Raw genomic sequence first — 20,668 nt, 5'->3', positions numbered from 1 at the left:
CTTGAAGAGGAAAGAACGAAGGGATGGCGGAAGAAGACTGGTCAAAGTATCGAAAGGGATTCAGAGAGCGCAAAGTCCGAGCGCTGGCTCTGATGCAGTCGAAGGGGAGTGATTGCTCCGGACGACTGGATGACCAGGGAATTGAGTTGAGATCAGGACCTGGAATGGTGCCGGCTGCGACCTCTATGCATGAACTTGCGGCACGACTGCCGAGATGCGATCTGCCCAAGTTCAGCGGAGACTTCACGGAGTTTCGTGCGTTTTGGGATCAGTTTGATCATCGCGTACATCAGCGAATGGACCTGTCCAACGCAGCGAAACTGACCTACCTCCGTGGCTGCTTAACCGGCAAAGCAGCGGATGTAATCAGCAGCCTATCCAGCAGCAACGCTGATTATGAGGTGGCGTTGAATCGCCTACGCGAGGAATTTGATCGACCGGCCAAGGTGATCCGGCATCAGATCAAGAAACTCGTGCAAACGCCACCTAAGGACGTGGGTCTGCGCTCACAATACGACCATCTGAGACGGACAATCGACGCTTTGACTGCACTGGGCAAGGATCCAAGAAAGGGTGGTCTACGAGAAGGTGAGCTGTCCGCAGCTGAAATCACGATTGCAATCAGTCGTGATCGCCTTCCGACACCGGTTCGGATCAAGTGGGATGAAAAAACGAAGGCGAATGAAACGATGGCCGCTGACTTGTCGGAATATTTGCAATTCCTGGGAGAACAAGCCCAACTCCTGGAAGAGTCGCGGTCAGATAGATCGGAACCCGCCAAGCTCACAAAGCCCGCCAAACGTCGAAGCAGTCCTCTCAGGCGAAGGCACGACGAAGCGACGGTTCTCCAGACTGCCGTTGCAGACCGGTTCGCCGTGTGCGAAGAATCGCCACGAGCGGCAGAGACCTCAGAGTTGGGACGACCAACGCGTCAATCGAAAACGAGGACGCCACAACGGGCTGGTCGGTGTTTCTACTGCCAGAAGCATGGGCATCTCAAAAGGAATTGCCCGGATCGGATGGGTCACCTTGCCACATCCGGCAGGTCGACATCCGGGGAGCGCAACTCTGACCTCTCTGGACCGAAGGCAGGCAAGGGGAGGAAAACCACTGAACCAAGGAAGGCCCAGGTGAACATCGCCACCACTAAGCACGGCTGGAGTCGTTTTCAGATGATTAAGGCTGTCGCTCACGGTGCCCACGGAAGGAAGCGTTTGGTCAACTGCTTGTTGGACACCGGAGCTGAGCGATCTCTGGTGCGACAAGACGTCGCGGACGAGCTCAAGTTGGCTGGCGAAGTTCACCCAACTTCTTTCCGCGGTGTTGGTGGCTCGAGATTCAGCTGCCAAGCATCCAGGTTGGTTCGCCTTTGGCTCAGCCCTGTCAGCGGAGAACACGCTGGGGACAGGTACGAACTGGAAGCGATGACAGCCCCGGTACTCTGCGAAGATCTTTGGCAGACACCAGTGTCTCCAAATGATTGGCCTCATCTCCAGAGTCTGAACCTGACGAGGGAGGTCGGGGAGCTGACGCCAGTCCATGTCATCATTGGATTGGACAGCTATTTCCGCTTCCTTGGAAGGCAGGTGATCCGTGGTGGAGATGGTGATCCGGTAGCCGTGGAGACCCGGTTCGGATGGATAATCTGCGGTCCGGCGGCATTATCAGGGGATCGGGAATGCAGGGTCCACTGCATCAGAACGGACGATCGTCTGAATGCAGCTCTCCGGAAGTTTTGGGAATTGGAAGCAATCGGCATCCTCCCTCCGGAGACTGAGTCCGGTCAGACCGAGATGGAGCGGCGATTCAAAGAATCCCTATCTTTTGACGGAAACCGGTACTCAGTGGGACTGCTGTGGAAACCTGGCATGGCCAGCCTGCCGAATAACTACGCCACGGCAATTCGGCGATATCGATCCCTGGAAAAACGGCTGAGCAGAGATTCTGGATTTGATAAAGACTACACGACTGTCATGCAGTCGTACCTTGACAACGGATGGGCTGAGGAAGCACCGGCATCGAAGACGCCGGGAAAAACGTGGTACCTGCCTCACCACGCTGTGTACCAGCAAGGCACCACGGGTCGGAAGTTTCGAATAGTGTTCGACGGTTCGGCGGTGCACCGAGGAACCTCACTGAACGATCATTTGGAGTCCGGACCGAATCTTCACGTCGATCTGATGGGAATCCTGCTGCGTTTTCGTCGCTTCCGGGTAGGACTACAGGCAGACATCGAAAAGATGTATCTGCAGGTGGGTCTTCACCCGGAAGACCGGGACGCATGTAGGTTCCTTTGGAGAGGCGCTGGAGGAGGAAGGGCTCCAAGGGAGTATCGGTTGACGCGAGTGTGTTTCGGGCTGACTTGCTCGCCGTTCCTCGCTATTCAGACCATCCGGACGCATGCCGAGAATAGTCAGCATGCGGGTGACAAGACGGCCAGATTGATCACATCGAACATGTATGTCGACGACCTCGTCCTCAGCTGCGACAGCATCGAAGAGGCGAAGAAGTTGGTGCATGAGTCAAAGAGTTTGTTCGGGAAAGGTGGATTCAATCTGACTGGGTTCGTCAGCAATTGCTCCAGTGTCGTGGGATACGACGGAGCCCTGCCTTTCGGAAAGGATCCAAAGCCGGCAGGTCGACTCTTGAAGACGCTAGGCGTCTTGTGGGATACAGAGTCGGATCAACTCTCATTCCGGCAGCCGGAAGTCGACGCGGAGGAACAGGACACCAAGAGGACTCTTCTGAGCCTGGCTGCAACAATCTTCGATCCTCTCGGGTATTTGACACCATTTACCGTTCGGGCGAAGATGTTGCTCCAGTTGCTGTGGCAGGAAGGAACCTCGTGGGATGACCCGTTACCGGTTCCAGTCGAGGCTGTGTGGAGGAACTGGAAAGGTGAGCTCGCCGATCTGTCTCAGGTCAGCATCGATAGGGCTTGCATTAAATGCTCGCTCATGGAATTGGTCCATATGGACCTCCATGGTTTCGCCGACGCGTCTGGCAGCGCGTACGGGGCCGTGGTTTACTTGCGTTTGGTGCATGGGAACGGCAAGGTGGAAGTCCGGTTTCTAGCTGCGAAGTCTAGGGTGGCACCGATAAAGAAGTTGAGTCTGCCCAGGTTGGAATTGATGGCAGCTCTGCTTTGTGCTCGCTTGGTTGCTTATGTGAAACGGAAGGCAGACTTACCGATCAGGAGCTGCTTCTGCTGGAGCGACAGTTCGGTGGCCCTGTGCTGGATACGAAGCAACGCGCAGCGGTGGAAGCCGTTCGTCTCGAACCGGGTACGGGACATACAGGAAATCACTTCCCCCGATTCGTGGCGGTATTGCCCAACGCAAGACAACCCGGCGGATTTGGCGAGCAGAGGATGCCCTCTTTCCAAGTTGGCAGCTGGAAGCCTGTGGCATTCAGGACCCAGGTGGCTCCAGCTGGATGAGAGTGCGTGGCCAAAATTGAAGATCAGCCACGGAAGGACTCCAGAAAATATGGAGTTGGAAAACCGAAAAACGGTTTTGGTCATGACCACCTCGGTGAAATTTGACCTTCGGTCGGTCATGGATGTGGCGCGGTACAGCAGCTATGGAAAGCTCGTACGGGTCACTGCGTGGTGCTTGCGGTTCATCTTCAATGCAAGATCGCCAATGGAGCTGCGACAGAAGGCCCGTGGCCTGACCGTGCCTGAGATGCGGGAGGCGGAGAAAACTTGGATCAGGCAAGTCCAAGTGAGCGCATATGGACCAGGGAGCCACCGCAGGAAGGATCTCCAGCAGTTCAATCCCTACTTGGACGAAGATGGAATCCTGCGCGTGGGTGGTCGTCTGGCTTTCTCTGAGTTGCCTCAGGAAACCAGGAATCCCATGCTACTCCCACACGGTGACGGAGTAGTGAAGCTGCTGATTCAGCATGTCCATGAGCAACAGCTGCACGCTGGAGTAGACCAAACTCTGGCCGCGACTCGAAAAAGATTCTGGATCACCAGGGGGAGAAGCGCGGTTAAAGAGGTGGTGAGGAAATGCGTGGTCTGTCGACGGGTGACTGCAAAGCCATTCGAACAACAAATGGCTGAACTGCCACCGGAAAGAACGGAGCCAGTCGGGCCCTTCGTATACGTCGGCGTGGACTTTGCCGGTCCCATCATGGCGAGGTGTGACGGCAAAACGTTGACGTTGCTCAAAACGTACGTGTGTATTTTCACGTGCATGGTGGTGAGGGCCATCCATCTGGAACTGGTTCCAGACATGACGGTGGACAGCTTCTTGAGAGCGCTGCGGCGGTTTATCTCTCGAAGAGGTCGTCCCCGGCTGCTGCAATCGGATAATTTCCAAACGTTCCATTTGGCCAGCAGGTTCCTAAGGCCGCTATGCAACAGCCGCAACTGGAAGGTGGTCCAAGACCATCTGGCCAAGGAAGGAATAGAATGGAAATTTATCACGGAGCGAGCTCCGTGGTGCGGCGGTTATTGGGAGCGTTTGGTCAGGTCGATCAAGGTAGCGCTCAGTAAAGTCCTTGGAAGGTGTCACGCTAAGCCCGACGAACTTCGCACGGTACTGTGCGAGATTGAAGCAAGGATCAATGACCGTCCGCTGACGATTGTAAGCGACAGGCCGGATGATCAGCTGGCGCTGACGCCAGCTCATTTCCTGATTGGTCGGGAACTGTCGTCGCTGCCTGACAGGGACTGCGACGGCAAGCAGGTGCAAGGCGACAACCGAGTTTTGTCCCGGTTGCACCGGAGATGGCGATACCAAAGAAGGTTGGTCGACCATCTGTGGACACGCTGGAAGCAGGAATATCTCGTGACGCTTTCGTCTCGAGGGAAGTGGCGAAAATTGCAGGAAAAGCCGCGGATTGGCGATGTGGTATTGATCATCGAACCGAACATTCCCCGGAGCCGAGCACCGTTTGGAAGAATCGTGGAGCTGTTTTGTTCACGCGATGGTATGGCTCGATCAGCCAGGCTCCAAACGGCTCGCGGCCTGGTAACCAGGTCGGTGCGTTCGCTGGTGTTGCTGGAACCAGGAGCGAATTGATGGACTTTGTCCATCGGGGGGGAGGCTGTTGGAAACGGTAGGTACAGTAATTCCTGTACCTGAAGATCAACAGCGCGGCACTTTTAAAACGGCATTTCGCCACGGGTCAACACAATAAGATTGTATGAATCTTATCGTGTGCGGGTTCGCTTTGAGGTATGTAGGTTGCGTCCTGACCGACCTGACACACTGAACCCGGTGAAAACAATGGCGGATAACCTAGGTTGATTCTATATAAGGGCTCCGACGATCAGACTCGGAGAATCAACCATTTGTCGTTGTCGACGGGGTTGGAAGCGAATTTGTGCGAGCGTGTGATCAAGTGAAGTGCGAGTATCGCAGACGAAGCTACGATCTTAACGTGTGACCATCATTCGTTGGTATCGAGTCTGTCTCGTCCTGAATCACAATAAAGTTTGAGTATAAACTTGTGATTGTTTTGCTTGTATCGATCAGCTCATCGGCTTTGCTGTGAGTCGATCTGAACTGCGCCTGAAGATCATTAAAATTACAGTCCACTGCCAGTTGGCATATAGTCGTCGCCAACAAAGATGTTGTTATGTATTACAGTAAAATGATTTCGTAAACATCTATGCCTGATGTACTTTATAATTTTTACTGTACTTGAAGGTAAGGTTTGGCTTGTCTTACATTTATCTTTTTTACCTTTTGTCATTGATTTTCAGTGTATGGAACCCAATTAAAATTTTAATTGCTATTTTTATTAAGCAAGTTAAGACTTAATTTTTTGAATTTTTATCGCATACTGTATTGTTTAGTACTTTTTATAAACAAAATCAAGTAGTAATGTGTGGTAAATATTTAATGAATGCGAAATTGGGTGTGAAATTTTTAATTTTACATTGTCCATAATTTTTATAAAATGACATAAAAAACCGTCACAACTTTACTGCATAAACATTGCTAGACGGCAGATCTGAAAGTGGTTTGTATTTTCTTCTTGTAAGATTTATGTAATTAATAACTTTTACCGCGAATATTAGAATTATAGGAAATAATTTTGAAATGGTGAACTCAGCACACAATTTTTAAGCCATTTTAAGTCACAAATGGAAAGAGCAAAAAAGTTGTGGAATCAAGCTGACGCCGTCTGCTTTGATGTTGATTCTACAGTTTGTCAGAAAGAGGCGATCGATGAGCTGGCGAAATTTATGGGCAAGGAGGAGGAAATTTCAAAAATGTAACTTTTCCTGTACAGAGGTTCAAAATAAAGGTAAATAACTACTGTATTCGCTTTCTTCGGAAAGAACAAAGCAGGCAATGGATGGTCAAGTGGACTTTCACGAATCTTTGAAAGCTCGTTTGAATATTCTGCGACCGTCGTTGAGTAATGTTGAAGCTTTTTTGAAACAGTCGCCACCTGAACTATCTCCAGGAGCGAAGTGAATTGTTTTCCGAATAATTGGTTTAAATTGATCTAGACTGATTTGAAAATAAGTAAAAATCAAGCAATTGCAGGTCGCTAATTGATTTGTTGAAGTCTCGCAATACGGATGTTTTTTTGGTTACGGGCGGTTTCAGCCATATCGCATATTATGCAGCTGATCAACTGGGAATTCCTCATCAGAATGTTTTTTCCAACAAACTGATTTTCGATTCAAATGGTACTTTTTCAAATTTAATTTCATTAAATTTCAATATTCTTCATTCTGAGAATACAAAATATCTAGGCAATTATGTTGACTTTGACAAACAGCAATTAACATCAACCAGCAATGGAAAAAGTTTAATATGCGCTTATTTAAAAAATAAATTCCAGTTCAAAATGTTAGTCATGATCGGCGATGGGATGACCGATCTTCATGCTTGCCCACCGGCAGATCTGTTCATCGGATTTGGAGGCAATCAGGTGAAATAAATTTCTTTAATGCAACGCATTTATTATACTTTTATATTTTTAATTTCGACAGGTTCGTCAAACTGTGCGTGATGCATCCGCGTGGTATGTTTACAACTTTGCTGAACTGATCAATGCATTCAAAATTTGAATGTCACTTCAGTTTTAGTCACATACTGCCGAACTCTCGGAAGTGCGATACCATCTATTTTATCATATTTAATTTTGAAAATTACACTTTTATTACTTTTCAGATGAGGCTACTATTTATATAAATTTTTATTCATTTATTTTATTTGAAAATGATGTGAATTAGAGGTTAGGTGGGTTGATATGAAGATTCATTTTATTTGTTGAAATATAATGTTTGTTATTATTAAAATTAATATTTGTATTATTCGTCAAAAGTTGAGTTGCATTAAAAATTACCTTCTGAATGAAAGTTTATATGTAATATTGATAAAATGGGCTAACTGTGAAGATTTAGTCAATTCACGATATTTCGTGATCAGTACTTTGCTAGGCAGTTTCATAACTTAAAGCTCCAATATAACTGTTAAAGTATCACTGCTTATTGCACATTAAGCTTAAACCATTTATAAATACAGTGGTTATTAAATAATTTGAAAAATTACAAATCATATGATTACGGTACAAATTACTTTTTCTGAAATCTTTTGCTAGTCACATGTTATCTGTTTTTGAATTCGCATCATTGTGTTATTACTGCTGATTTATCATGCAATTTATAAAAAAATAGAATTAAAATACGAAAATAAAATACAGTAAACTTAAAAGAATGTTGATTGTTAACTTTTTGCTCTATTTTGAAAGGCCAAAACGAAAAGATTAATATTTTCTTTAAGAATATATCTAAACACTGACAGTATCATTTTCCTTGATTCAGAAATTGAGCTTTGAAAAATGACTTCAGTAAATGTAATTTTATCATTTCTATATAAAATACAATCAGTGTAGCAAATAATACAAAGTCAAGGGTAAATTTTTTAATTTTAATGCCCTTTTCCACAATTTACATTACTGTAATGTAATACACAAAATTTAAATAAACTTAAATCAAGACGTGTAATTACATTTTTTATTTAAATTTTTACACATTCTTTTTAGATAAATTATTATTTAAATACAATGTAAACAGCATAGTTTAAACTTGATTGTCATTTTGTAAATTACCGTATAATGTGTTGAAAGTTGTGCATTAGTCTGTGTGGAGAAAATATTTTATAAAGAATGCATTGTTACAATTACATTATTATTCTTATCCAGCTTCTTTTAAGTAATTTCCATGCATTCCAGTTTGAAACGAAACTCCAATTTGGAATGTTCTTTAATTCTGTTTTCCGTTTTATGCTTAGAAGTTTCTGTCGAAAGGACAGATTATTTTACTTTTTAACTTAACTTGATAATTCAGTTTTAATTTTTTGTTGAATAATTAATAACTTTAAATCACATTTTAGCATCATGACGCAAAAAGAAAAATCCACCGAAGTGGAGTCTGAATCGAAAAGTAAATCAGTTATATGTAATTTTAATTCTGCGTTCATTCTTACATAAGTTTGTTCAGCTAGCGATACTGATTCAAATGCATCTGATATTAGTGGTTCCGATGCAGAAGAAATGGAAAATCAACTGACTTTGGAACAGAAAGAGGTAATTTTAGTTGCTCTAATATGATATGATTATATGATTATTATTGAAACATATTTGAAGGTGGCATTGGCTGCTGGACTGGACGCTCAACAAGTAACAAAAGCAGTAAAACAAAGTCGACCTGAAAAGAAGGCTAGAAAAATGTTTTCAAAAATGGGACTTAAGCAGGTGTGTATGCACCGTAATATATAGAAAAAATAAATTCTTAAATGGAAAGAAAAAATTACATATTTGTTGTAGGTTCCAGGGATACAACGAGTTTGTATTCGTAAATCGAAGAACATCTTGTTTGTGATTAATAAGCCTGACGTTTACAAGAATCCATCTGGTGATACATTTATCGTTTTTGGTGAAGCGAAAATTGAAGACTTAAGTCAGCATGCGCAGCAGGCGGCGGCCGAAAAGTTTAAAATGTCAGAACCTGCTGTAATGAACGCATCTAACGCAATAGCTGCTGGAAAGGTTGTGCCAGAAGACAGTGAGGAGGACGCAGATGTAAGTGATCATTTGATTTTGATTTCTTATTGTTATTTGTGTAACTTAAATTAATTTATGGATTTGTTTTTGTTTACATATATTTTTATTCATTTATTTTAAATAATTTTCAGATTGACTGCACAGGCATTGAAGAAAAGGATATCGAATTGGTGATGTCTCAAGCTAATGTCGGTCGAGGAAGGGCGATCAAGGCGCTACGTAAATCAGACAATGACATTGTTAACGCAATTATGGTATGTTTAAATAAAAAACTTTATTTATTATTTTAATGCAATGCTTTTGCTTATTTAGGATTTAACAATGTGATAGAAAGCTGAAAAAACATAGAAATACTGATTGATTTCTTCATATAATAAAGTTAAAATAATGATTACAGTTGTTTTTATGCAACAGTGCCGAAGATGATTTATCTAATTTGAAAGCGTTTTATGCAGTTTTCTTAAAGTATTTTTAACTCAGCAAACTGTATCAATGTGAACTGTAAAATCATATTTCGATGTTTTTCCAATTCAGCATACGAACAGTACTGAATCAAGTAACAGTTGAGCATAATGCAAATTCACTAGTTATAATTTAAAACAAACTCAGAACATGAAATTTTCTTTTCAGCATAGTTATGTAGTGAAAACTTTAAATCAATATCAACTCTGGTTTCGTATGTAACTTTGAATGTAGCAAAAAATTTTAAATTGCAGCTGTTGATTTATTCAATTCACCCTTGCATATCTGTAATTATTGAGGGAGGAAATTAAATATGCAGATTTTCCAGCTGATGAAGTAGGGCAGTGAAGATGCGGTAATTTCAAAATAAAATTTGTAATATGCGATGATATTGCTGTTTCAGAAAAAATGTTTAATTCTGACATAGCATTGGCACTTAATTGTTAAACGCTTGCAATTTTTACTGTCAAACAATATGTTAATAAATTGAAAAAGTATTGAAACTCAAAAAAAAGATGTTGTTCACTTTTCAATTAATTTTCAGTGCAAATAAATGTTTTACCTTACAGTGAAATGTTATTACTTTTTTGCCACAAAATTTAATTAAATTGCTGCTTTGAATGTACAGTTGTAAGAAAAAAGGATCAAAACTTCATAAAATGAATGAATTACTGATGTATGAGCTAATAATAAATTTTAAATGCTGTTTTCTGTTTTTGATTAATAATTTGAAAATTTATACTAATCAATCAACCTTTTCAGAGTATTTTTTAAATTATATTTTATTTAAGGTGCAGATATAATAAATTTATAAAAAAATAATAAAAGTGAGTCGTTGGTTAGAGCAGACAGTTGATAAGATGTGATGAAGTGTTTTAATTACATATAAACTTTAAACTACATAAATAATTATTGAAAATAAGCAATCGCAGGGCGCGTGGCGCAACGGATAACGCGTCGGTCTACGGAACCGAAGATTGCAGGTTCGAATCCTGCCGCGCTCGATTTTTTCTCGAATTTTTGAAATCAAACTTAATAAGTGACATTTAGTATATTTGTTATTAGTGCTTATAATATGCTTTGAAGATGAGTGACAATTAAATAAAAGTTTGTGCTGTAGCACATAATAACTTTGGAATACATAAAGATACTAAGAATTAATCAAACTCACTTACATACTTATTGCTAACAAACGTACGCGTTTATTGCAGCATTTTTATTACTCTCAACTATTGTCAATCATTGTATTCTGTTATTTTTTCATTTAAAAAATTAAAGTTATTTTATGCTTGTTTAAAGTATTATTTCAAAGCAAGATATTTATGAACACTGAAACTTAAATATTTTTCTTGGATATATTTAATTATATTTTTACTTTGTAAATGAAAAGCTTTTTAGCTTTAAAAATTCAACAAAATTATTTCTATTTTTAAGACAGCAAAATTATTTTTTTTCTTTATCGTCGCATTATTGTACAATTTTTCAGTGCATAGAAAATTCACATTAATAACGGTCATATTTTGGAAATTTAGAAAAAAATCTGAATTTCTGTTTGAGCATATCATATTATATCATATTTATTTATTTATTTATTATATTCATTATTAGAACTTACACATTTTTCAATTGTTATAAATTTTTATTTTATGAATTAATAATTGGAAAACATATTTGGAAAATAATTGGAAAGACAACAATTTATTTAGATGCTGGGTTTGCAATTGAACCTTTATTAGCAGTTTCAAATATTTCGCAACACAATACAAACAACGTCAGTAATATTGCCAAGTATTCATTCCTCTTTTTCGAAATAAAGTACGACTATCTAAAAATAAAGCACAATAAAAGCAAAGAAACATACTTTTGAAGGTAATGCGATAAATGCAAAATTAAATACAAAAATATCCAGTATACCTTTATCTGCTTTCCAGACATTTGGTCAGTTTTGCAAATAAATTTACTTCTGGTTTATTCAAATACTGCTCCAAATGATCTTTCGTCATACAGTCTTCAAGCAGTTTTGTATCCTAAAACATTGATGAAAAAATATTACAACTAATTAATATTGTACCATGTTAATTTTTATCTGCCAAAAATAGCTATCACAAATAACAGAATTCTGCAGAATAATTCAAAATTAGCTAAATTAAATCAAAAGTAGTTGTCAAAACAGCTTGCTTTTTTAGCGTTATATGAGTTTTAAGTTAAGTAACAGATTTTAAGTTGATTTAAGTTTTAAATGAGATTTTGATTTCAATTGTAAAATAAAGAAAAACATCTGCAATAACGAAGCATAATAAGAAATGAATTTAAATGAAAACATTCACTTGAAATTAATACATGTGCTTATTTCTTGAACTGTTTAAATTGCTTAAAATTCAACTTTACTTAACTGGTCAGTCGTTGAAAAAGTTTAAATGTGGAATATTTGCATAAAATGGCATTACTGAAATAAAGTGAACTTTTTTTGAAATTTGAAACAATGTTTGTAATATATTAATGACAGCAGCGTTTAAAGTAAACTTTTGTCGCTTTTCTCTAATATAATAATTAATTATGCTTTTGATTTTTAATATCTGCTTCTTAAAGTAATATATTAAAAAAGATTGGGCTAAAATCTGAATTTCAATTATAATTTCAAATTCTGAATGATCATACCAACGATGCCTCACTCAAAGAATGAGCATCAGCAGGATAAAATGCCAAGAAAGCCAGTAAAATCACAAAAACTGCAGAAGCCATGTTTCACAAAAAAATCCTCTCTTCATAGTTGCTTAAATAGAATCCAACTGAAGTCTTATTCTTCTGACGTATGTTTGCTGAAGCCGTCTAGACATTTGAAAATTGTTGCTTTCAAAATTATAAAAAAAATTATTTATTTATGCAATTATTATTTAAACAAATATTTTTTGCTACAAAGTAGATAAATTTTCAGTGTTTACTTCATATGCCAAATGAACTTTCAGTGCATTTTAACCGATTTACTGTTGACTGTGCAAATTCTAATGCTTTTGTTTTGCTAACAATTATTATTTCCATAAATGACTATAAAAAAAGTCGAAACTTCAAAAAAATGAAATGACGGTATTATTTAAATGCCCACTTCATAAAATAAATAAAAGGTGAACTGTCAAACAAACGTATGCTCAGTTGATCCAACGTTTGTCGTCTGACTGCCATATTCAATTTTGCTGCAATATAAAGAAAAAAACAGTCGCTGATTCGTTACCACAAATAACATAAATGTACAATATAACAGACAAATGCAAAACAAATAAAATAAAAGTATCCTATTGCAATTATTTTATTTTTTGTTTTTAATTCTAAGTATATTATTGGCAATTTTAAACATTTTGCACAACATTTTACATTTTCCGACTACTTACTCATTTGCAACTAACTTTGCTTTGTAAGCTAAGAAATGAAAATTACGAAATGAAAAAGTATATAGAATAATATTATGTAAAATATTCTTTTATATTTTTATTATGAAATTCATTACGATTATATTTGTTTACTAGCATAGCAGCTACTATTGATAATTCAAGAACAGATATGTAGAATGTAAAAAAGAAAATTGTTTGCTTCCAGTCAGACAAGCTGCTCCACTTGAGCTGACGTTGGGGTACGCATAACTGACGGATACTGATGTAATGGCATCTGTCGTGCATTGGAAAGGACCTGTGCACAAGTGAAAAACTAGAGGGCTAATTCGATGTTTTTTCTTGAAACTGAACTTGCCCTGCGTTCACAGTTTCACGATCTAGTATATATAAGAGGAAAGAAGAAGGAGTTTCAGCGAGGACAGAAAAGAGTTTTAGCTGAGTAATGGCATGTGCGGCCGTCATTATGCGCACTATTCAATTATATCTTCTATTTGTATACTGCGCGCGTATATATATTTCCAATTGTTCCATTAACTAGACACGCCTTAAATACACAATCAGTTGAGTAATTTTCTCATTTGAATAAACGACACTCATGAATACATCAGCAGCTCATTATAAGTGATCAGCGTCATGACCATGTAGCCATACTCACAGCATCTACACGGATTATTTGCTGTCCATCCTATGTCTACGCATAAAAAATCACTTATTTAATGCTTACGTAATAAGACGTGTGAGGGGAGTTGTTGAAAAAGCATTGGAAGATTCAGAGTTTGGAAATTGAGTTCAACTTTATGATTTGATTATGCGAGGTGTGATTATTAAGAAGTCCAAAGACCTATCATATTTAGAGATGCCCATTATTAAGTGGCTATGGCTTGAGGCATTGTCCGTGCAATTATGTAAAAGCAGTGTTGCATTATGACTCATTTTATAGTTCATGAAAAGCTTGAGAAGACGCATGGGTGAAGTCAAACAAAACACAAATTCGTTAATCGCCCGTTTGGATATCCACTGGTTAGAAGTGGTAGAAGATCAAAGTTCATCTGAATGAGAACTGTAGTATCTTCCAGCCACAGCGTAATACCATCAGTCACTACCTTTGAGGAAACACAAGATCATTTTAGAAAGGTCAGCTGAGCACAAGGGCATACATTTGAACTCTTTGATATATGCTGTTTAGAGAGTAGGCCTTCTCTACAAGTGCAATTGCTAGACATCTCACCATGTTTTTATTATTTCTGGTTTTTCCTTCAAGCAGACTTAGAGAAAACGTTCCGTTAATTTTAGAAACAAATTATTTGAAAGTTCCCATCATATAATACAGAATTAGATCATCATTTTAAATTATTCTTTGAATAAAATTAAATATCACAGAAAGGTTTATTGTATTGCTTCAATAATGCAAAGTTTCCAATCATGGCAATGATAAATTTAAAATTTTAAGATGAATATTCAACATATCTATCAAAAAATAAAGGTAGATTAAGTAGAAGTATTTAATTGCTAGTCAGTAAATCAGTAAACTACTTTTCAATCACTTTTAAAAATAAAATGGATGTTATTTGCTTATCACATTTATATTTTACAAATATATATATATATATACATGCAAAGCAGAAAATTATGTAAATGAAAAGGTACATATAGATATCTTACATTACAACAGAGATTCTAACTTCATTATCAATTATGTTGAGGCTAATTAACTTAATAAAAACTGTTTATAAGAATCATGAGTGCGCTGTGTGGAAAATTAAAAAAAGAATTTCTAGCATCCATAGTAATCATGATTTCAGGTTTGTCATTTTTTACTGCCATATTTTTATCTACTGAACAGCTACTTTTAGAAGAGATCATTGCATTAAATGATAAAAGAAAAATTGAACAAAATATAAATAAAGTTATATTCTTATACTGGTGAAGTTAATGATATATGCAACGATGTTTCAAACAATCATCTTTTGAAGTACCTTTTGATTTATACCATGAAAAACGAAGAAAATTCATAAGAAAAACAAATTATTAACTAATTTTTTACATTGCTTTAAAATTATAAAACAAATATAAGTATGATGCAGGTCAGTTAAATAAAAATTATTTTTCCTCTAACTGAAAAATGGCTTCTTTGAAGATATAAATTTGAAAAGTTAAATTAACATTAACATAAATGGTTCATTCTAATGGTATTTAGATTGCTTGCTATAAAAATAGAAAAGTAGCCTAATTTTTATATAAATTCAGCGTGGGCATCACACGAAGCTCAATAAAACCACTCTATCTTGAACATCATAACTTAAATATATTATAATAATTAAGTTAAAGAACGTTTTACAAATAAAACTGCAGCATATGTGTTTTTCAATTTGCGGTAGGAATATTTTAAATAAGCAATTTTTTAGAAAATTTTCAATTATAATGACATCTAAGAATGACCTACGCTTTAAACCATAACACTTTAAACAAAACTCAACTTTATGCATTTACTTTAAAAGCAGCAGTTTAAAGTTGGGCCATAGATATATAAAATAGGTTGATTGAAGTCACAAAGCTCATTTTCTCATTCCTTCAATTATCACAACAGCAGTATGTCTTCGTTAAGTCAGCTAAGCAGTACAGTAAAGCAAGTCGATGAGGATTCCACCGAGCAGTTCATCACACAGCTGATAATTAATGTTGAAGAACACATTCTGCTTCATCATGTGAACAAGTTGCTTGCATTGCCAATGATTCAGAACATTATTCAGATTCCGACGCCTGAACCAAGTGGACAAATTAAGAAAGGGTTCGCAGAAACACGCTATTCAACTGCAGGTTTGCCGTATAATATGACAGGCAGAATAATTGGCCCGCGTGGTTGCACTGTGAAAGCTATTCAACTATTATGTGGATGTAGCATCGAGTTGAATTTCATAAAATATAATTTACTGCTAATCCAGATATTTGTTGAACCAGATTACGAGAGCATTGTGAAGTTCAAAATTTGGAAAGCATTTCAGCTCATTTATTGTTTGCTTTGCATGGATCCGTCAGGAAAAGATGTGGTGCAAGCAATTCAATCTGATGATTTCAAATTCTATGAAAGCCAGGTTGAAATCATCATAAAATTCTTTATCATTCAGCAGCATTATCATTCTGATATAAATGATGTAAGTGCTGTTTCAAGTAACCATTACTCAGTGGGTAAAAGATTTTCAGTGGAAATGCTTAAAGTATTGGAAAAGCAAATGCTGACCAGTCACATGAGCAACTTGTTAGCATTGCCAATGTTCCGTGATATTTTCAGCATTCCATCACCAGCAGCGAGTGGTAGAGTTACAAATGGATATGCTAAGAAGATCTATTCACTTCTCGACTTTCCATTTAATATTTCAGGCAGAATAATTGGTCCTCGTGGTTTAACTGTGAAAGTGATTCAAACAGTTTGTGAATGCCGCATCCGACTGCGTTGGAAAGAAGTCAATGCGCTACAAATCGAAGTATTCGTCGAGCGTGATTTTGAAAGCATTGTGAAATTCAAGCTTTGGAGAGCATTTGAATGCATTAATTGCCTGCTAAAATCGTTTTCTTCTGACGAAGACATGGTGAATGCAGTTCAATTAAAAGATTTGAAATTCTATGCAACTCGAGCTGAAATGCTGAAGGTTCATTTTCCCGTTAATTTATGTGGCGCAGATTTGTTGAATGCTCCATTAAATGAGAAGAATTCATTCATCACTGTAGGTATAATAGATATGTTTAAAAAACTTGAAGAAAATATTTTGCTTTATCACATGAAGAATTTGCTAACATTGACACGGCTGCAGAACTTTCTTCATCTTCCGCCACCTGTACAAATTGGAGAAATTGAAAACGCATTTGCTACGAAGATTTATTCATCTTTGCACTACCCATTTGATGTTGCAAAAAGAATAATCGGTCCTAATAGCTTAACTGTAAAAGCGATACAAAATATTTGTGAATGTCGTATCCAGCTGCTACATGAAGAAAATAACACTTTAAAAGTAATGGCATTCGCTGAAAATGATTATGATAGCATCTTGATGTTCAAACTTTGGAAAGCGTTTCAATGCATTAATTGCCTACTTGAAATCCATCCATTTTATAAAGACTTTGTGGGCGAAATTCAGCAGGCGGATTCTCAGTTTTGGGAACGTCAAATGGAAATTATTTTCAATAGTCTTCCAATTATTTCCAGTCTGCCAGTGTCACAGTATGATTCCACCTTTACTGTTTTCAGTGAAAATTTAAAAAGGACGTGCTAATTGTATTTATAAATTTTGTTGTTTTAATGTTACTGAATGCATGAAAAATGCTTCATCATTTTGAATGATTTTATTATTATCTTACTTCTTACCCAACAGTTTCTGTTCTTTATCATATTCACAATTCATTCTAATAATTCATAGCTAATTTTAATTTTGTAATGATGTTTCTTATTTGGCATTACTCTTTATCATAATTTTTCAATGTTCAAAGTTGAAAGTGCATTATCAAATAAATAATAAAATTTAAATTTTTGCTGTATTGTCCAGAAAATGGTAGTAAATCTGAGCATAAATTTTACTTACAGTAGCTCGCATTGCTATTGTTGTTTTCAGGGTTTATTTTTCATATTTCGTTTTTGCGGTTTCAGTGACTTTGTGTGAAGCCTTTTCATTTGCTTCAGTTGTTTTATGCATGATTTCACCGACAAGAACTTATTATCAATGCATTTTAAGTGCTTGGCTTGAACAGCAGACAGAAAAGTTATATTCAGTCACATAAAATTTTAGTAGAAATTAATTTTTTATTTCTGTTCTTTTGAGCAGAGTCTAATATTAGATTCTGTAGTTTTGGGTCCGTTTCTCACAGTCTCTAATGCTGACATTAAACGAAAAAGAATGCCGATTTTGGTTGTTTCACCACCTCTCAATTGTGATGTCCCTGCGGTCATTTTGGGTGTACAGCGTTCATTAATGCAACTAACTGCCGCAATACATTTGTTGATTGCACGCAGATTGTCGCATCCGCCCAACTTTGTACTGACCGTGAAGTTGACTCTACTCATAAACGACAGCTTACTTAAAATCACTAAATAATAGTAGAACTAATTTAGAACTACATAGCATTTTGCTATTAGAAAAACTAGAGTACAGCTTAGGCATTCTGGGAAATAAGGCTCGGGTGAGTCTGTCGCTCTATAACACTGATTAAGCGTCATTAAGGGAAGCTTTCTGAAATGCATACCAAACACTAAGAATGGACTTAATCTGTGTTATCAGTGGAGAAGGAATGTTATCAACATGACAATTCAAAGCAACAATTAGAAACATGATCACCGCTTGCATGAATTCCCTCACCATAGAAACATATTGAAGTTAGCATTCAGATTCTTGAATTAGCTATAACCATCGCTTTGTTATGTCAACTTCTAGAATGGAGTCCACTGATGCTTAATGACAGTGTTATCAAAATTAACTCTTTTTCATTATTCACGAAACAGGTGTTTATCAGTGAATGGAGATCGATGATTCGATTAACGTGAGTTGCTGTGGTGCACTTTTAAGTGGCAAAACTCTAATGGATGTCAACGAGTTTGCGAGAACAGTTGCGTAGTATGATTTTCTCGTAGCAGCCTTGAGAAGATGGTTAAACTGTAAGAGCACGGTTTCAGGCTGTTTCCCTCATTTGTTGAAAGCTTTGCAGTCCATAGTGTATGTGTTACGGAGGTATGGAAACAGCATGGAGTGAAGCAAGCATATTCATGCTCTCTTTACGTTTGACATAACACGTGTCTACAGTACAGTTTATAGCGCTACAGTCATCTCATTTATACCGATGCAGGAGTAGTATAGGTCTATCAGGAAACGTTGAGAGTAAGCATGTACAGTACATTAAAGATCACTGCTAGTTACATTTTGAGCAGGATACACCAGGCGCAAAACAGAAGTAAATCTGGCACATATAAGCATCTGCAATGTACTTGAGTTTAACTGTCAGCAATGGTAGGAACGTTCAGTACGAGGTAATGTTTTGTCCTCATTGTTAGCGTTGTTGTTGTTGGATATGCCAACGGGGGCGCTTTATTACGTGACTTGTACATTATTTGTAACGGTGCTCCTGTATTTATCATGAGCCTTTTCCCATTTGTTCCAAATGTATGTGCTTTAGTTATTATTTGAACAATGAAATATAAAACTGTGAAATAGCATTATTTTTAAAGATCAATATGACTTCTCTGTTGCCATATTCATGTGTAGAATAAGACATCTTTTTAAATTTTGTGCACGAAAGTATACACAGAAAATTCTGAGCAAATGTAAAGAAGTTAAACATTGGTCATGAGCATATTTACTTTAGAATAGTTATAGCATTAGGTATGATTTTGCAACATTAGGAAAGCAATATACCACCCAAAAGTAGCTGCATCAAGTGCAACTTTTAACAAAACTGATTCAAAAAATTAAGTTTTATACGAATCACGTGACAGCTATTTCCCAAAGATAAAGAAAATGTCATAATAAAAACAAATTCTATAAGTTCTTTTCATAATGGTGACTGTGGGCTATTCAATAAATGTCATCTTCAGAAACAACAGGAACTGCATGTTGCTAATGTATTACAAATAATTTATATAGGAATACTTCAAATATGTTTGAAAATATAACATACGTTTGACAAAATTACATCGAATGTTCATAACCAAATGCATTCTAAACATGCATGAGATAAAAAAAAAGCGGGATTTTCAAGATTAAATAAACATATCTCGCCCAGGACATTAGGATGCACAACGAATTTTTCGGAAAATGAAGAAAAAAAATAAAGTGAAACAGCAAAATGTTCAAAGAATTCAGCTAGAACGTAATACTTATTAAAAAATTTACCATCATACGCTGGAATTCAAGTTACGAATTTTAATTCAAAGTAATCAACTTATTAATTTGTATACTTTATCACTTCTATAGTATCAATCAATAAAGTTGGAAAATCTTAGTCATAACGTCTTATTTACATATACAGAAACAAAGAAAATAACGAATGACGATTTTAAATGCATAACAGTTAAATTAAATAAATTAAAAAAATCTCTGATAAGTGCAAACATTCAAACCATTAGAATACAATTAAACCTTAGATGTTGTATCTCGCATATAAGGCTTATAATGCATTCCCATTGCTCGAATTTCACTCACAACTGCATTCGGTAAAGTACCCGAAACCGATATTGCATAAATGCCAATTTTCTTTTTGCTTATCATTTGCCACCTTCCGACCCAACTGTCGTCCGGATCCGTCAAAAAAATCATCCCATCAAAATTTGCACTGGTGCAATCATAGACTTTGTCACGATCATGCTTCATAGACAAAAACTGCTCACAGTTATCGCAGCCCTGGCTTTCAAACTGATCGATGCTCTTGATCATTGAACATACTAAGCATGCTCGAAGGTTTCGAAAATCTTTTGGAATATTATCTGATGTCATAATCTAAATAAAAACTACGTTAACCTCAAATGTCAAGAAGGTACATACAAAGTTATATTAATAATCAGTTCATAAAAATGAAATAGGAAACAAGGTATGCATGATAAGTAGCCCACGTATGATTAAATTAAAAAAATTTTTTATTTCGTCAAAACTAACAATAAATGCATTTGACTACAGTAAGCAATGATGAATGATTTTCAAGTAAAAGTTACTGTCATTATTGAAAATTATCTTGACTGGTAAAATTTTCATTTTTTTCTTGTTTTTTCTTAAGCTAATGCATTACAAAAATAATGAAAATAATAC

At 37.2% G+C, this 20,668-nt stretch overlaps 5 protein-coding genes across 5 annotated transcripts; 3 read left to right on the top strand and 2 right to left on the bottom strand.

The window, feature by feature from the left end:
• The first annotated feature begins 23 nt into the window (after positions 1–23).
• On the top strand, positions 24–6,912 carry Tsp_00701 (zinc knuckle protein). The gene is made up of 3 exons (XM_003376430.1): positions 24–4,756; positions 6,088–6,234; positions 6,513–6,912. Exons 1-3 carry the CDS (start codon positions 24–26, stop codon positions 6,910–6,912), a joined length of 5,280 nt encoding a protein of 1,759 aa, XP_003376478.1.
• Positions 6,913–7,907: 995 nt separating this feature from the next.
• On the top strand, positions 7,908–10,525 carry Tsp_00702 (nascent polypeptide-associated complex subunit alpha). The gene is made up of 10 exons (XM_003376429.1): positions 7,908–7,939; positions 8,370–8,419; positions 8,477–8,562; positions 8,623–8,730; positions 8,803–9,057; positions 9,171–9,293; positions 9,437–9,504; positions 9,574–9,625; positions 9,670–9,715; positions 10,434–10,525. The coding sequence occupies exons 1-10, from the start codon at positions 7,908–7,910 to the stop codon at positions 10,523–10,525; spliced, it is 912 nt and encodes a 303-aa protein (XP_003376477.1).
• An 892-nt stretch (positions 10,526–11,417) lies between these two features.
• Tsp_00703 (ATP-dependent RNA helicase DDX19B) lies at positions 11,418–12,243 on the bottom strand. Its single transcript, XM_003376428.1, has 2 exons — positions 12,160–12,243; positions 11,418–11,528 (listed from the first exon to the last, which is right to left on the bottom strand). Exons 1-2 carry the CDS (start codon positions 12,241–12,243, stop codon positions 11,418–11,420), a joined length of 195 nt encoding a protein of 64 aa, XP_003376476.1.
• Positions 12,244–15,478: 3,235 nt separating this feature from the next.
• Positions 15,479–17,971, top strand: Tsp_00704 (putative KH domain protein). Its single transcript, XM_003376427.1, has 5 exons — positions 15,479–15,979; positions 16,013–16,613; positions 16,644–17,129; positions 17,464–17,492; positions 17,699–17,971. Exons 1-5 carry the CDS (start codon positions 15,479–15,481, stop codon positions 17,969–17,971), a joined length of 1,890 nt encoding a protein of 629 aa, XP_003376475.1.
• Positions 17,972–18,861: 890 nt separating this feature from the next.
• Positions 18,862–20,580, bottom strand: Tsp_00705 (transcription elongation factor SPT4). The gene is made up of 4 exons (XM_003376426.1): positions 20,575–20,580; positions 20,006–20,362; positions 19,283–19,310; positions 18,862–19,070 (listed from the first exon to the last, which is right to left on the bottom strand). Exons 1-4 carry the CDS (start codon positions 20,578–20,580, stop codon positions 18,862–18,864), a joined length of 600 nt encoding a protein of 199 aa, XP_003376474.1.
• Positions 20,581–20,668: the final 88 nt, after the last annotated feature.

Source organism: Trichinella spiralis (assembly GCF_000181795.1).
Source record: "Trichinella spiralis strain ISS 195 chromosome Unknown Scfld4, whole genome shotgun sequence".
NCBI lineage: Eukaryota > Metazoa > Nematoda > Enoplea > Trichinellida > Trichinellidae > Trichinella > Trichinella spiralis.
This window is presented reverse-complemented; position numbering and strand designations above follow the sequence as displayed.